The 18,581-nt window shown below is 32.5% G+C and overlaps 1 protein-coding gene across 2 annotated transcripts; it reads left to right on the forward strand.

The window, feature by feature from the left end:
- Window positions 1-7: 7 nt before the first annotated feature.
- On the forward strand, window positions 8-9,762 carry LOC140664168 (glutamate receptor ionotropic, kainate 2-like). Of its 2 annotated transcripts, none has more exons than XM_072889011.1 (16): window positions 8-783; window positions 1,734-1,815; window positions 1,949-2,110; window positions 2,504-2,685; window positions 3,108-3,265; window positions 3,529-3,670; window positions 3,872-4,174; window positions 4,348-4,566; window positions 6,267-6,473; window positions 6,883-6,967; window positions 7,102-7,378; window positions 7,861-8,059; window positions 8,188-8,413; window positions 8,609-8,724; window positions 9,338-9,484; window positions 9,574-9,762. In XM_072889011.1, exons 1-16 carry the CDS (start codon window positions 781-783, stop codon window positions 9,694-9,696), a joined length of 2,631 nt encoding a protein of 876 aa, XP_072745112.1. In that variant the 5' UTR covers window positions 8-780; the 3' UTR covers window positions 9,697-9,762. The 2 variants fall into 2 exon arrangements, with proteins under 2 accessions (XP_072745112.1, XP_072745111.1); XM_072889010.1 differs by lacking the exon at window positions 8-783 and adding an exon at window positions 987-996.
- The last annotated feature ends 8,819 nt before the right edge of the window (window positions 9,763-18,581 follow it).

Genomic DNA, 18,581 nt, shown 5'->3' on the forward strand with positions numbered 1-18,581 from the left:
TCTAAGTGCACTTTTTCTCGAGCTCTGTGTATTTGTATTTAAAACAAAATAAATGGAAGTTTGGTTTGATTAGAGAAAAAAAAGAAAAATTGTAAGAAGAGCAAAGTACGTAACTAAAAGTTAAGATAGTTTTATCAATGTTATTGTAATTTCTACATCTATATATAGTCTGGGACCAAACATATTTATAAAAATTTGCGATCAAAACCTGGCAAAGTTAATTCCAAAAACCAAACATTAATGTATTTCAAATGACAATTACACACATTTCTCAAATCTAGGCAATTTTAAAAAATATTAGCAATTTTAAAAGAATTATCGCTCGATTATCTCTATTTCAATTCATAAAATCATTACGAAGAGCGCGGCATTATTAACAGTGATAATTCTCCGAATTGAAATAAAGCTATGATGGTCATGCGCAAAACAGCATACCAGAAAATACCGGCCTTATTACCTACTTTTCGAGCTTGCATGTGGTCAAAATAGTCAACCGATGGTTATGGGATAGTATAACCACTGGCTCCGATAGCGCCGGGTGGTCCGTGATATATATACAAGTTCGATGAGTTTTCCTTGTGTTGACCAGTAATCCTAATCATTTGTGATAAACTCAATTAATCGCGCGTGTGATCTCATATCATCAATTAACTTGAAGAATTTACTTTATCAATTATTTTATCATATTATTAATATTCTTGTTGAAACGTGAAAAATGTGATAGATTGCGCGAGGCTATCACGTGGATTTTCGTAACGTCAACATTATTATGTTATAAAAATGGTTTGTTTTCTCACGTGAAAGAAAAGGTTTAATGTATTTCTCGCAATGCAACTTTGGTGCCCGCGCTTTGCTTTGGCTTTCGGCCACGCAAATGTTATATGTTATATGAGATTATGTTAAGCTATATATATAACTTAATGTAGGAAATGCATTAAAAAATAAATATTGCATTTTCGTTTTTCCTGCATAATAATTTAAAAAAACATGATTCTTGTAAATACATAGTTTATAATACGTAGAAACTTTGTACTTCTAAATAATAGATAAAATTATTCAGATATTTTTTGCTTCTATAGTTCTATAAATAATGTTTGAGTTTTAAAAATGGAATGGTTTTGTTAGCTTCGTCAATACAAATTTTTGTTTCTATAACGATTAAAAACTCTTAAATAAAAATAAAATTGACAAAGCTTTTAACGCTAAAGTCTACGTTATTGTACAATATTAGACAATATTATATTCACACGTTTATATTATTTAAATTATTTGAATAAAAAACTGTATGTTTATTAAATTACATTTAAACTTCAAACCACATGTCTATATTTGAAACGTTATCAAATCTCTATTAAAAAGCAAATCTGTACGCGATGACAACTCTCAGAAACTGTCAGTGAACCATTCGACAGTTGTTTTCTACAGATAAATTGAGAGAAGCTGTTATAGAGTATATTGGCACAGAGAGGCGAGAAGTGTCTAAATATACCATGATATAGATATATCTATACATATACGTATATATATACGTATCAATGTGTTGTATGTCAGGTCGCATAAAATAGCAATGCAATAACGTCAATGGAATAGTAACAACAAAAGTAAACCTAATTTTAACTGACATTAATTTAAATTTCTTATAATTGTTTAGTTTTAGAAAATAAAAAATTGTTTAACACTGACAGTGCATTTATTGCATCTATTGCATTGCTGTTAGAACAATTTTTTTCTAGAATGATCGAAAAATCCTGCTTCTGTATATTACTACTGCATTTATATCCCATATTCTGGGATTTCCAAGAAAAATTCCTATTGGTAAGCTCATCATATGTGTTTTTCACAAGTAATAGAAATGAAAAGTCTTTTATTTCTATCATAAGTGATAAAAATAAAAAATCTTGAAAATAATTGATTCAATGTATCGATGAAAATTCATCAATAATCGCAGGAGGCATATTCGATAGCGATGAGATGATTCAAAGAGCGTTTGAGATATCAATCGAAGCAGTGAATAATAAAAATATCACTGTGGCCGAAGATACTATGGGCGTATTCTTAACTCTCAAAAGTGAGAAAATCAACAAGAATGCCATTCGCGTAGCAAAGAGAGGTATATTATCATTTTCTGTATTTAAATTAATATATATATTTTTTTTAATCTATATAAATTAATATCACATATTGCAATATATATATATATATATATATATATATATATATATATATATATATACTTTTGCAATTTTGCAGTCTATTAATTAAAATTTTTTGTAAATATGTGTTTTATAATTAAAAGTAAAAAAATAATTGACATAAGGGTCTCAATCGATCCTTATTGTCGCCCATCTCTTCTACAAACTTTTGCTAAGATATTTAAATTAAGTACTTTAATTAATAATGCATAGCCTAGCGATTAAATATTCAATTTCTATGGCAAATAACGCATGTATGTAATAAAGCATTTTGCGAAATTATATTATGCACTTTTGGATACTGCGTACAGCGTGCAAATTGGTAAACAGAGGAGTAGCCGGAATATTCGGTCCCCAGAACAAACTGACAGCGAACTATGTTGAAAGTATGTGCGATACCTTGGACATACCACATATTGCCGCCAGATGGGATTCCGAATCAAAACGCGGCAATGTCATAAATTTGTATCCACATCCTGATATGCTTTCTATGGTACTTGTTTTAAATCCCTCACTTACAAATAACTTAGGTCATAACTGCATAACTGCAGTCACCTTAGTTTTAATTGGTCATTAAAATGCAAAATTACACTGTAAAAAACATTTAACTTAAAGTAAAAAGAAAATGGTATTGCATATAAAAATATTTCTTACACACTGTCCTAGAACAAAATGTTTAAGTAAATATTATATCTTAAATTTATCGTATTTTTTTTCTTGGAATGTTTACAAACATTATTATTTTTCAAGATATAATATTTTCTAACTGCTAATCAAATGACGATTTAATCAGACTCAAAAAAAAACAAAGAAATTAAAATTAAATTAAAATTTTTTATATTTCATATATTTCAATGATTAATATTGATTGAATGACATTTATATTAAGATTTTAATTTCTGATACATAATTTAGGTTTTTCATGATATAATAAAAGAATATAAATGGAAAGAATATGCAATACTTTACGACAACACAGATAATCTGATTCGCATGAGTCGTCTGCTAAAATTGCCAAACATGAATAGCATTTCCGCCATGGCATTCCATTTGGGTAGTGGACCAAATTTTAGGTACGCACGAACCATATAAATAGGTCGTTCCTGGAACAAGCTTGCGTGGATGCACAAGCGACGTTTGTCAAACAAAGTTATTCTGCACCTGTGCCGTTATTTAGCTCCGCCGTAAATGCCAGAAAATATCATGATGATTTACGATACGACTGTCTGAATGTGATGCGAACGTCGCTCGTGCAGCCTCACATGTCACTATTGCCAAGATTTTTTTGAAGAGATACAAGCGCTACTCGAAAATTAATGGGATAATTTGCCTGCAGGAAAGCCATGAAAGAAGTGAAAGGATCCGATTACAGAAATATTATAATCGATTGTTCAACTGACATTCTTGCGACTATTCTCGAGCAAGCATTGCAAGTCGGAATATTATCAGAAAGATATAGAGTGGTCATTACTTCTTTGGTAAGATATTTTATAATCATGTTTGATAAGAATAACTTGAAGAGATTATATTATAATTACAAATTTATATAAAATTATATCATTACTAGATTTCAAATAAGAAATATTTTTAATTATATCAATCTTCTAAATTTTATCTGATTCAAAAGAAATTACATCTATATGTATACCTATATATAACATTTTATTCTTCATCATTAGGATTTGCAGACTGTGAGTTTAGAACCGTACAAATATTCCGGAGTGAATTTAACAGGTGTTCGTTTAATCAATCCGGAAAGTCCAATTGTCCAACGTATTCTTCAATTTCGGGCTTTTAATTGGAATTTAACGAACAGTTCTGACCTAAAAGTAGAAGCAGCGCTCGCTTACGATGCGGTCCAACTTTTTGCAAGAGGTTATGCACGATTATACGACAGCGTTAAGGGAAATATTAAGAAGTTATTTTGCAATCGTACGGAAATTTGGGGACACGGTTTCAGCCTGAGTAATTATATACGAAACGTATGTGTGCTTACATTAATTTAAACGCGTGTATAATAAAGCCTAATTTTGTAAAAAAAATGCATATATATATGTTTAGAATTAATTTAGAAATAATTTAAAAGAATAATACGATTTTACTAATCATCACTTTCTTAATATTTTAATCAAAAACACCTTTAAATTGACACTAGGAACAAATAAATGGATTGAGCGGGATGATCAAATTCGATACCGCCGGATTCCGGAGTGAATTCCATCTGGACATTCTAAATCTCGAAAAACAAGGATTGCGAAAAATTGGAAGGTGGGAAACGAATTTTGGTATTAAATGGGAGCCAGGACATAGGATTCCTGGAGTGGACGATGAGAAGAGTTTACGTGATAAACATTTTCTTGTCCTGATATCGTTAGTATGTTCCAGTATAAATATTATTAGTATTTATTTTTTGAAACACGTTCCTTTAAAATTTGTAATTAATTAAATCATCAAAAAAGGATAGATTTAATTTTGAATACTTTAATTATTAATAAGTTAAGATGAAATTATGACGATTATACGATAAAATACATTCAATAATTTTGTAAATGTATTTGATAAAAAGAATTTTTAATTAAAATAAGACATAACTTATATATGTACAGAAGTAATATGATTTTAAATTATATGCAAAAGGTAAGTGATTAACATCATGATACACAATCAAATAATATAATAAAACAAAATAATACAATGATTAATTTTAATAACAGCATTATCTTCTTTGAGAAGATATATTATTGCGATTAAAAGATAATCATTATTTATGCTATCACACACGCATTTTCATTCTACACTCACCTGCAAAAAAAAACGGGCCATCCAAATTAAGTACAAATTTTTTAACATTTTCCAATAGCGATAACTCGGCCAAAAATCATCGTATCGGGATGGGCCAAAGTGCAAATGAAAGCTCAAACATTCCTCTAAAAAATAAAAAAAATTCAAAATTTTTTTACAATAAATATTACAAAATGGGGGACCTTAAGACGAGACCTTAAAAAATGAGGGAAAAATTTTTTTTTTTAAACTATTGCGCAGCTAAATGGAGTCGACTGCCTGGTGCAAAACTGTATGAGTTTTGAAGCTTATTCAATTCCTAACAAATCCATATTTTGTCCATTTTTCTACGACGATTTTTTAATGCCAATTTGTGGATCTCTCGTGAGTACGTGCGTGTACATTATGTATGCGTATGTCCTGCTCTTGGCGTTACCCAGGATCAACGGCGTGGACGTAGCAGGAATCTGATCCCGTGTGTGTGTGTGTGTGTGTGTGTGTGTGTGTCTGTGCGCGCGCGTGTGTGTTTAGTAATGCGTATTGCCTCCTCTCGCACGTAATAATTCTTCTAACCGTTGGGGCATACTGTTAATCAAATTTGTTATGTCTTCTTGTTTTAAATTATCCCATTTCTTTTGTAAAGCATTGCGAAGTGCTATTAACGTTTGAGCATTATGTGCCAATACGCATTACTACACGCGCGCGCGCGCATACACACACACACACACACACACACGGGATCAGATTCCTGTTACGTCCACGCCGTTGATCCTGAGTAACGCCAAGAGCAGGACACACGCATACATAATGTACACGCACGCACTCACGAGAGATCCACAAATTGGCATTAAAAAATCGTCGTAGAAAAATGGACAAAATATGGATTTGTTAGGAATTGAATAAGCTTTAAAACTTATACAGTTTTGCACCAGGCAGTCGACTTCACTTAGCTGCGCAATAGTTAAAAAAAAAAAAATTTTTCCCTCATTTTTTAAGGTCTCGTCCTAAGGTCCCCCATTTTGTAATATTTATTATTAAAAAATTCTAAATTTTTTTGTTGTTTAGAGGAATGTTTAAGCTTTCATTTGCACTTTGGCCCATCCCGATACGATGATTTTTGACCGAGTTATCGCTATTGGAAGATGTTAAAAAATTTGTACTTAATTTGGGTGGCCCGTTTTTTCTGCAGGTAAATGTATATACATTTTAATATATATTATTTTGGAAATATTAATCTCCAATTTAATATAAAATAAAGAAAAATGTCTCTGATTAGACCGAAATAAATTCCAGACAGACCCATATGGAATGCTTAAAGAATCATCCAATATGACAATTGGAAACGATCGATACGAAGGCTTTGCGATCGATATAATTCACGAGATGAGCAAGATATTGGGGTTTAATTATACCTTTGAAGTTCAGGTCGACAATGCGTATGGATCGCTTAATAAAACGACCGGTCAGTGGAATGGCATGATAGGAAAAATAATCGCTGGCGTAAGTCAATGAGGCATTTCTTTACGTTTTGATCCAACATAAACGGCATAAAGCACATGATAAACTTGACCGACCTTCGTTCACGAGTAGTGCTGCTACCTTCCATCGTGCGCACGATGTGAGAGAAACGCGTTGTATCTTCTTACATCGATAAAGCAGCTGCCTCTCTATTTCTCTCTGACAAAATATTTTTAAATTTGCTCCTTAAAATAAATCATCATTACTAATCATGTACATTTTAACATATTGTCGGAAAAAATGTATATTTATATTTTCCTTGTTCTCTATCTGATTACATGAGCGTAAAAAGTTTATATAATATAATCTATACGAAAATAAATGGACTAAAATTATATTTTACATGCTAAGTAAAAAAAACATAATAATTTTTTTTCTTTTAATTTTGAAGACAGCGGATTTAGCGATCACAGATCTGACGGTCACGGCAGAAAGACAGGACGCCGTAGATTTTACAAGTCTGTTTATGAATTTAGGTAAAACCTGATATAAACAACGTATATTCTTTTCTATAAAATCATATCTATAAATATAAAGCATAAATCGAGATTTGAGAAATCCATTTACGCCTCAATTAAATTATATATATATATATATATATTTTTTTTAGGTATAAGCGTCCTCTATAGAAAACCAACGAGTGCTCCGCCGAACTTGCTGTCCTTTCTAGGACCATTCTCGAAAGACGTGTGGGTGTATCTGATTGCAGCTTACATCATCGTGACAATGTTATTATTCGTGATTGGGAAACTCTGTCCCGTCGAATGGACAAATCCATATCCTTGCATTAAAGAACCGGAAGTATTGGAAACGCCTTTCACTTTATTGGACACTCCGTTCTGTGTGATCGGAGCTTTATTGAAGGGTAACACCGGATTTGCACCAGCGTGAGTTGATCTTCGCTTCATAAAGCTCGTCAATGTTCGCAGAATTTATATTTATCGAGATATTTCTCTTACATAAAATCAAACTCTTATTGAATGCATAATAAAACTTTATTTCGTTGAGGATTTTTGTATGTGTCATATAAAGTTTGCGTTGCGATTAATAATTATAGTCAAATTTGAGATATTATTATATATTATAGATTTTTTACGATTGGACGAAAAACATTATATATTTTAAATAGCACGCTTAAAAAAATAATATTAAATCTTATTCCGCGTGAATATAAAATTATTCTCTAAGTTCGAACATTATGGCCTCATTAAAGAAATTTACAATGTTATACTATATAATATTATTCTAATTATTATTTTAAATATAATTTGAGTTATGATTCTTTCGTAATCTAAAGACTTTCACAACGATCAAATATGTATTGTTTAAAAAATGCTCTATTTAATATAAAACAAAATAAATATTTCAGAGGAATTTCAACAAGAACCTTAGCTATCGCGTGGTGGTTTTTCAATTTGATTATTGGCTCGACATACGTTGCCAATTTAGCGGCTGCGTTAGCCACGAAATCCGCTGCGTGGCCCTTCAAGGTAGCGGAAGATCTGGCTTATCAACATGAAATAAAGTATGGCGCAAAAAAGGGCGGCTCGACACTCTCATTTTTCAAGGTGAGTGATACGATTCCCAAAAGAGGCATAAATAGACCATTATTAACTGACATATTGACTGACGATAATATTCCGCGATATTATTTATAAAAGCGGCTAGACTCGGAACGACCGATGTCGTTTTGCAGGACTCCTCGCATGAACCATACCAGATTATGTATAATTACATGATGGATCATGCTGACGAAGTGCTTATGGGAAAGAACGAAGACGGCGTGTGGAAGGTACAACAAGAGAATTATGCATATCTCATGGAGTCCTCATCAATTGAATACATTCAGCAGAGAAAGTGTAATGTAACACAGGTCGGTGGACTCTTAGATGCCAAGGGCTACGGGATAGCAATGAAAAAAGGTGAGTTCTTTGATTTTATATAATTTATAATATAGCAATTATTGAGGCAGAATATTTTATATATAAATCGTCATCCAGTTGTTCTCAATTAGTTATACATTAATTCAACTGATATCTCTGATTCAATAAAACTATTACGATTAAAACAATTTAACTTTTAATAAAAGAAAATGCGTGTGTATGTTTCAATGACAGATATATATTATCGCACGGATCTCAGCGGTGCTGTACTAAAACTGAAAGAAAACGGCATTATCAACGAGTTGCAACATAAATGGTGGAGAGAGAAACGCGGCGGCGATGAATGTGAAGTATGAGATGTATATTTTTGCATTGTGTTTTCAATTTCGTTTATTTCATAGCAAAAATGAAATTATATATGACGAATGTTGGACGTTGCGCAGAATTCTTAAAACGTGCTACCTTATAAATAGTTGAAATGTTGTTGTTTTTAAAAAAGATATAAGATTATTTAAAATTCAATCAACTATCAAAAATATTTGTTTTCAACAGTCAACTTTGTACTCGTCTAATTATCGATTTTTCTTTCATATATTTGATTACATGGATAGATAAAACGCACAAGCAAAATATTTCACGTTACTTTGTCGCATTTATAGTTAAGCTGACTCAAACTTTACCAATTTAGTCTGCACGTGTAGGGACGACATAGCGGTTTTGGCGCGTGTTTGACGTGTAAGCGAGTAAGCTAGAGTTAAAGTAAAAGTAAAAGTATAGTTAGTTCAAGATTTAGGAAGAAAATTACTGGATAAATTTCGAACTATTATGACGCAACTTGGAGAGGAATTTATATTCAGTTTTTGGAAACTTCAATTCACGTCACTACTTAAGCATTGAATGAACACGATTGTTTATCACTGACGTTTAAAAAAATTGTCAATGTTGAAAATTTGCTTTTCGTAGGAAAAGGTAAAAGTTCAAGTGGAAGCATTAAATTTTGAAGACGTCAAGGGAGTATTTTTAATTATGACAAGCGGCGTTATGTTGTCGTGGCTTTTTGCGGGATGGTCGTTTCTTTGGAACATTCGAAATCTTGCAATCCAACATAACGTAAGAACATGTTGAATAATTCAAATTCTGTATATTTCCTACGAAATTATTTCCGTAATATTATAAAAATTGCCTGTTTTATATTACAGGTATTTTATAGAGATCAAATCATAGAAGAGTTAAAATTCTTAGCTAAGTGCAACAGCAAGAAAATCATCAAAAGAAGAAAAACATCCCTCGAGACGATTAAAAGCAATAGCACCGATTCCTAATAAAGATATATGTTACACATGTTACATCTGTAGCAAGTCTTACATGTAAAAACAGATTAAGTTCAATTAAAAGACTAAATGAGTAAAAATTGTTTTGATTACAGTATTATTTGTAAAAGAAGATAACGTCGGCTTTAGTGAAACTAAAGCAAAGTATCGAAAGATCTTCGAGAAAATTTAACGCAAGTTCTACAAACTCGTTCTAATGATTACTATCGGCGTTAAGCAAGGATGGAGAAATACAGGAAGTACAAGCGCTTCGCAATAAATGCATTTCTTGAAACCATATGGAATTGACGATTGCAGCGAATCAGAAATTACATACATAAAAAAAACTTCGTAATATATATTAAACGTTCTTAAAGTTTATGTGGTGCTTCTAAATGGCTCACGAGTGCGACAAGCAGAACGCAGATCGACCGATACAATAAAAAAATTTTACGCCAGAGCGAGCACGTGTACATTTACGGATATACATACTTATATGTATATCTTCCGATGTCATAAAAGATTACATAAGAGAACACCGGTTTATGCGAACGCGATTTATCGAGAATCCGACAATCTCTCGCGAGCGATCAATGACATAACGATCAAACTCCCCGTGTTATCGAATAAAAAATGCGCTTCTCGACGTTAAACGCGGCAATCGCGGATTGACTCTCGCGGACGTACGTGCATAATGGAAGAGTCCTGCGAAAATATTTCTTAATGCATTCGAAGTGGGTAGGCGAGCAAATAATGGGGCTGTCTAACAGACTACTAGACGCGATGCACAGTTCCTTCCCGGCAGCATTAATATTCCCTCTGAAAGAATTCCACTACGGCAACTGCTGGAACTTGCAGCTTTTCTCCTTCGGTATTCTCAAAACAATTCTGCAGAAGACACGCTGCTTATCGCGTTTATAAAGTTTTATGAATTTTCCATCACGCTATTACTGTGCTCGTGAAAATATACGACAAAGATAATAATAGAACTGATGGCAATTGTAACAATCGCTAATGAGAGGTGAGAAATATCTGATATCGTAATTATTGTTTAACTTAAGTATGTATTATATCTAAAAAGATTTGTTGTAGTTACTGACCATACAATAATAGCTTAATTTTATAAAATAATATCAAAATTTAAAATTTTTCAAATCTCTAAAATGCTAGCTATGAATTATATAATAGTATATAATAAATGTTATCGATAACTAAATCTAAAATTTGCATTCTTTACGAAACATTAAAAAATAATTGCAACTAATGCCTAGTTACTAATAATGATTAAATAAAAAGATAAAAAATATTTAATTGTCAAACATTAAACTAAACTGTCCGGCATCATAATAAAATAAGGTTATTAGGGATCACCGCTTATCCCTATCATTTTGTCGTAAACACATCCGCGTATATATCCATGGGTATAGTCATCCGTGCGTGATGGAAGTAACAAAGAAGATCCGGCGGGAAGATACGCGCAACGGCGCGTAACCGCTGATAGGTATCCTCACGAATAGAAGAGATCTGCTCTCCGGCCGCTAAACGATGAAAGTCGCGCACACTCTCTCTCTCTCTCTTTCATCCTGGAATTTTCGTCTTCGTTTTACGAACCGCTGTTCGACCGATGACATAAACCCTTAGGAATCTTCGATTACCACCTCTCCGAGAGGGACAGCAAGTCCGACGGAGAGACGCAATGGCATCTCAACGAGAGAAGAGCGCGTCGATCGTTTTATTCAAAGACAGCGACCAGTACAGTGAAAGAGTTGCGCGGGTGGGGAAACGCGCCGCTCGTAAGGTAGTATTAAAAGGCCATTAAACGGCTCGACATGACGTACGACTTTGTGAGCGCGTGCACGAAGAATCGCCGGCGAATGAAAGTTCTTCTAGACCTGCCACTCGTCCGCTTCGCCTTGATAAGAAGGACTCGACTAGAGTAGATATGCGTATCTGTAATTTCGTTCTCTCTTTATGCTACCTGTCCCTGTCGTGTCCCGTATTGTCACTCTGATTAGAGAAGCGTCTGTTGACGCGAAATTTATGATCCGGTCGTCATGTATGAGGACCGGAGAGACTGCCGCTTAATCCGCATTAGCTTCCTCTCCTCCATCGTAATCCATTCCAACGTGAGCGAGAGACTCTGCTGATTAGGGAAACAGGAACAGCGAAATTTATGATCAGCGCGTGCACCTTGCATTTCAAGTGAAATTCGCGGAACCACACGTCGGATATCATTCTCAAGATTTGTGATGCATTTCGGAGAGTTCTGAGTCTATCAAACTCATTGTCAGATAAAATGGCAAGCATGTGTCTTTCTCTTTCTCTCTCTTAAAAAAAAATCAATTTCTCAGAAATATAACAAAATATATTTTCTTCTTTTTATTTATATATTTCTGATTTTACTCTATTTTTTAAACTCGTCATTCAAAAATTTAAATGCAAAGAATTTAAGAATTGTGTTTAACAAACTTTTTTTATAATGAAAAGTATACAAGATGTAATTAAAAAAAACATATGTGGCATATAATACCAGAGAATCTGGTATTATATGCCACATTTAATTGCCACATTTAATTTGTAGACGTTTTTTTTCACAGTGAAAAAAATGTCGAAAGAGGTCATTTTTTGCAAACTTTAAATTTTTGCCATTATGTATCTTTGTAACTAAAGTCTTAAATGAAAATTTTATTAAAGTAAACTCCACATGAACCGAAGAATGTAATTATGTTAATCTTTTAACTCCTCAAAATTTAGTTTGCGAAAAAATTATTTTTCAATCGCTTATAAAATTGTTGGTACTTTCAAATTTTCACTGAGAAAAAATCATCTCCAAATTGACCAGAGAATTTGCCATTATATATCATATATGGTTTTTTTCAGTTATGTTTTGTATATAGTAAAATTGATCTTGTGTTTTTTCTGATGAAATCACGAAAATGAGTTGTAAAAACATTCGTGATTATCTCAAACTTGAACAAAGTTAACTCTAACATTTGATCATAACTCAAGATAAAATATAAATCAGCAAAATTCATATGTATAATTATAAAATTCAACACTAAACATTCTGAATGTTAGACATTGTAGAATTTTTCTCTAACCATAAGTCAACACTAACTACTGTTTATATTTCAAAAAACAATTTTAGAAAAAAATGCAATCTTGTTAACAAAGGGAACTAACAGTCTTAAACAAAAAATTATATAATTAAAAAATCTAAATCTCTGAAAAACCACAAAGTATCTGTTTCTGTAATACATATTATCATTAATTTAAAAATAATAAAGTTAAATTTAATCTATATAAAACGTCTCAATATTCTAGAAGTTTATAGTAATTTAAAGTAAAGTTTATAGTCTCAATAATCTGTTATAGTATTTCCTTTCTGCATATAATTTCTTTAATTTAAATGGAAACGAGTTTATCTTAATAAAATATTATTAAGACTGAGTTTCTAAGTGCTTCTGTAAACTGTAAATGGTAGAAAATTTTATAAAATTGATATATTTGATAAAAATTAAGAAAATTTTATTTTCGTTTCCACGAAATAAACTTTAACAGAACATAACTTAATTTAAAAACTGATAGCAATAAATACATACATCAAATTTAAATTTTACAAAATTAGAAAATGTAGGCCGTAGGATAAAATTTTCATTAAAAAAGATTCAATTTCAAATTCAAGAAATCTATGAATAACAAGAATTATGCGAAAACTGAAATATTTTTTATATAACATCTTGACATTGTTTAACATTGAATTTTAGATAATCTCGAGATTCAAAATATATATGCTACTTTGCACCTGCTTCTTCAGTTATGGCTCACTATGAAATATTATCATCGCACTTGGCTGTCCCAACATATTAAGGACCTAACGCCAAAATGTTCAACGAAATGCCCGTATCTGCTAAGTCGTTAATTGTCGTTATCGCGACGACACAGTAAAATTAGTGGGCACGCCAAGCGCAGCCGAGGAAAATTAGGGAAGATTAACGCGCGTTTTCCATTACCTGTGTGTTCTGCAGCACGTCTGCGATGTAGAATATGTGATACGAAATGCAAATATCCACTTTGCGTGCGCGCATCTGTGAAATCTCAAAGTATGCGGATTTACATTTAATGCGTTGTGTCTTACCTAGTTACCAACAATCTTGAGACCATCACATGCATTCCGATTATCTCTTAATGCGCACTTATCTTATAGATCGTCCAACTTTTTCATCCGGCCACGTGCATTCAGATATGCCACTATATCTGCGATCAACGATTTTCCCAGAATATAGATTGATGTAATTTAATTAATATTTGATTATTTTTCCAATAACATTCAATTTAAGCTTCATGTGTTCTAATACGTAAAAAAAACACTCATTTAATAAAATTAATTAAATTAATTAATAAATGATTCTAAAGAGTCCTTAATTCATTTATCGATTATAAAATTTACAATACGGATAAGATAATAAAGACTTATAAATATCTTCTTTATGCAACAATATTATATAATGTTTCTTGCTAGTCTATAACTTACACAAAATTTAGTAGCAATTTAACTTTATAATTACAATTAAACTCTGTTACAGCGAGGTACCACTTATTAAATAATGATAGGAAAACATTAGCATGAAAATAGCTTATATAACAAGCTGAACTTCAACCGCGTCAGTACTAATTAATCATCTAAATAGAAACGCATTACAAAAACTGATAGCAATAAATACATATATCAAATTTAAATTTTACAAAATTAGAAAATGTAGGCCGTAGGATAAAATTTTCATTAAAAAAGATTCAATTTCAAATTCAAGAAATCTATGAGAAGTTTTGATTTAAAAATTCAAATTTTTTAAAATCTTTTAAAAATAATTTGAAAAATATTTAAATACACAACACTCGATACTTTTTTAATTTCCTATTTTCCAATTTAACATTTATTTACATAAAAATATAAGTAAAATATAACTAGAGGAAAATTCCGAGGCATAACATCACTCGAAAGATAATTTCGCACGCTCTTGCCCAGCGGTGTCGAATAGCTCAGGGCATCGTGTGAGATCGTGAACGCGATGGATAACGCAATTACTCATGCAAGCGATCTGACGATGATGCGTGTGTTTTGTTCGTATATCCGATTAAGAAGTCACTGCGAGCCCTGACCGCGGGCAACACATTCCGTGTTCTAACAAGTCGGGAGGCAGAAAAAGAGGGATGGGTGGAAAGGAAGAAAAACTTTCGAGAGCAGTTCACTCCCCTTTTTCGAGAGTGAGCTGAAAAGCATCTCGACTTCGAGAAGTCGAGGTCGCTCGTTCGTCAGAGGCAAAACTTACAAACTCGAATTAACTTTTGTATGTAATTTCGCAGCGCAAATCGCGTCGCGATGAGAAAAAGCCGGCTTGGTCCTTGAGTTGAAAATTGACGCTAATGACTATTATCTTTTTGGGCACAAGATTCTCGCATATATTCACGTATGTGGCACCGCAACATACGATCTGCAAAAGCAATTGCAACGCGTCACTTAACGAATGACAAGCTCGATAGTTACAAAGAGAGGTCGCTTAATAAGTAGCAAACGTGTATCTTTATGCGCGGACATTCACGTTCTTTGTATATCCGAGCACCGCCCTATCTGCTCACGCAATTTAGATTCGAAAGCGGCGGAACACTCCGGGCAGATTGCAACATCGGGAATGCCGTCGGCTGATATTTATAGCCCTCCGCTTGCATCCCTGAGAGAAACGTCATTTATTCCATTGTCGCTAACAATAGATAGCCGTCTCTTATTTCTTCGGTGATAAATTTGCGCCGCATCATGCAAGTTACATATGCATTTGATGCTATCTCAGAAGAAGTAAATTTTCTGAAGAAATTTTTTTTCTTATCGCGGCGATCGCGTAAATTACCGAATACTTATAAATCTTGTTTATCGCGATATTATAAGAGAGGAGCGAAATCTCTTTTTAAATTCGCGCGAAAGAGAAATCGTAACACTCTTGCGTGAGTATTATATATGGACAGTATAACGCAAACGCTGGTAATCGCTCAAGTGGAGAATGTAAATCTGAACCGCCAGCAAAGCAGACATGTCTTCAAGGAACAGCGCATAGTATTTGTAAGGGTAAAGGAAGATTAAGTGCTACGTAGGACGAACAATGTGACGCATGTCGCGAAGCCGCGAGTCCGTCCAGCTTCGTTGTCACTAACGTGTCTCTGTTTGCGGTTGAATAAATCGATCGCGAGAGAGACAACATTGGAAATAGTCTCTTTAGGTAACGCCATGAAAATATCTGTTCATGTAGTTATAGTCACTGCAGCAAATATTTGAACGTTGCAAGTTGAATCTTTAAAAAAAACTCAACTGCACCTTAACTTAATTCTTAACTGATCTGTTGATAATAAGATTGAGAAAATATTTACACACTGAGTAATGCTATTATTTTGATTCATATTTAATAAGTATAATATTGCTGTAGTCAATTAAAAATAAGTATCATTGTTGTACCGTAATCGTGATTTAAATTAGAGTTCAGTGTTTTAAATTAAAGAGAAAATTAATTAAATTCATCTATAAAAACTCCAACGAGCTCATCTACATTAGAAATTATACCTCACAAGTGCTTTGATAAATGACGGTATCTTGCGTGCTCTAAGTTATAAATATTCGTCCTAATACTTGATTAAACGAATGGTGAGAAAGCCCATTTAGTTTTCGGCTTAAATCCGTGATATCGTAAGCCGTGAGAAATTCAACAGAGAAACGGATATTTGTCGCGATGCACTCTCGGAGTGTGAATGTTTCAGCATCGTTTAACGGTACTTCTCTCCCACGTTAGATTAATACAAGTAATTTAATATGAGAACTCTGGCCAAAGAGGCATCTAGCGTGCATCCATGTTCAAACGAATGATGAATCGCGCGAATCGGAGCGTTCGCGATTTCCTTTAATCGGACACTAAAATCGTGAGAATCAAATTCCGAAGTATGATATAATTAAGTGTAAATTAAATACTAATTTATTGCTCTAATCTCAAATATATTGCTCGTGAAATAAATGAAAAACGCTCGAAACACATGTTTATCAATCGCAATATTTTTCACAGTTAATTCGAGAAATAATTTGATGTATGGTAGTTATTGTAAACTTTTTATTTTTGACTATTTTATTGTTATATAATTATAATATTCTATATTGAGATCATCCATCTAAACAAATTTCATTTTTTTAAGGATCTGTTTGCAGTATCTTTAAGCAATTAAATAACAATTAAATAGATACTTATTTTTTTTGTTTACGATTTATAATGGTTATCAAAAATAAAAATATATAATATTAAATCAGAGTTTTTATCTTTAATATAAATTTTGTTAATTGATAAAAATAATAATAGATTCGAAATTAAAGCAACAAGTATTATAAAATACATTAATACATAATTATGTCATATCTCTTGATGTAATTTCTTATTATAAAGATATCAAATTGACGGAAGTTCTTTTATTACCCATATAAAAGAACATAAAATGTAAATTTTCTGTTTGTCGAGAATCCATAGAACCGAATGTGGGTGGTAACGATTTGCGAAAACTTGAAGCATATCAATTCAATCCCGTCCACTATTCGTTGCATTTCTTTATGCACACGAGAGTCTGTGAAATTATTACGAGATTCACCGCCGGCAGACTAAGGTGCTAGAGTCTGTTAATATCCGAGCGGAAATCTATAAACCGCAAGAAAAGTTCGACAGTAAAATTAATAACGATATTAAATCATTCCGAAGCGTCGAGACATAAAATCCACTTCTCGGATCTTACCATCGTCGTTAATGGCAGAACTAATAGAATGAATTTAACTCCTTTCTCTTCTTCTTCTTCCTCGAATTATTGAAAAAACTAAGAATATTTAGATTCAAGAAGAAGAAGAATTTAACATTTAAATTTTAATAAATTTGTTTAAAATTGTTTGGAAATTAATTCTTTATTATTTAATAAAAAATAAATAATTTTTTCTGGTCTCGGCAACAATAAAACAATCCTTATATAATTTTTATTATTGGTTAGTCAACGGGATTTTTTAAATATCTATGACTCAAGTAGCATATGGGCAACAGATGTTAAATATCAGATATTAAATATAAACTGTACAATCTTGATTTAAAAAATAGAATGTTTTAAAAGTTCTGGTAAATTCAGGTTAAATATGTTTTCATGAAAAAAAGTAACGTAATAAATTTCGATACTAAGTTTAAAAAATAAAATTTATTAAGAAAAAAACAAAAATGTATCATGATTATTAATAGCAAATATTTTAGAAATACTCTATTTGTATACTTTTAGTTTGTGGAAGCCGATTAGATCGTCTTATTATGATTTACAGAAGAAGTTACATGTTACTTGGCGAGATTGTATATTCATGCACATACACACGTACACAAAGTCTGGTATATACTTCGCATATTTTACTGCGATGAGCGGAAAATGATACAAGTAAAATACGGCGAAATGGTCGTAACTTCTCGCGGGAATACGCAAATCTTCGTTAATGACTTTATCACGAACTATGTTCTTCGCGGAATGGCACGATCTAAGCGATCCCACGTATTCAGTAGAAGTATTCGTAGAGGCATCAGTCTATGTTTATGCATATTTTCGCATTGTCTTGCAGAGAGAGAAGAAAAATCAGACTCAACTTTAAAGGCACCGACGTAAAGATGTGACGAATCGTAGATCTGACAAAGAACTGCCGTGTAATGTTAATGAACGCAATTGTGAGTGCGGAAACGCTCGTCAACAGCTTTATCTTGCGCTGATATTGGCGAGATTATATATTACGAGAGCTCGCAGGCGATGGTTATATGTTGCGCGGAGTCATTCTCACACTATGAGAATCTTGACTGCGC

Source organism: Anoplolepis gracilipes, chromosome 3, assembly GCF_047496725.1.
Source record: "Anoplolepis gracilipes chromosome 3, ASM4749672v1, whole genome shotgun sequence".
Taxonomy (NCBI): domain Eukaryota; kingdom Metazoa; phylum Arthropoda; class Insecta; order Hymenoptera; family Formicidae; genus Anoplolepis; species Anoplolepis gracilipes.

Bases quoted from the DNA above. Each gene is read 5' to 3' on its own strand.
- LOC140664168 (XM_072889010.1), top strand. The intron at 4,175-4,347 runs GTATGTGTGCTT...AATTGACACTAG, and splicing joins TGAGTAATTATATACGAAAC to GAACAAATAAATGGATTGAG. The intron at 6,474-6,882 runs GTAAGTCAATGA...TTAATTTTGAAG, and splicing joins TAGGAAAAATAATCGCTGGC to ACAGCGGATTTAGCGATCAC.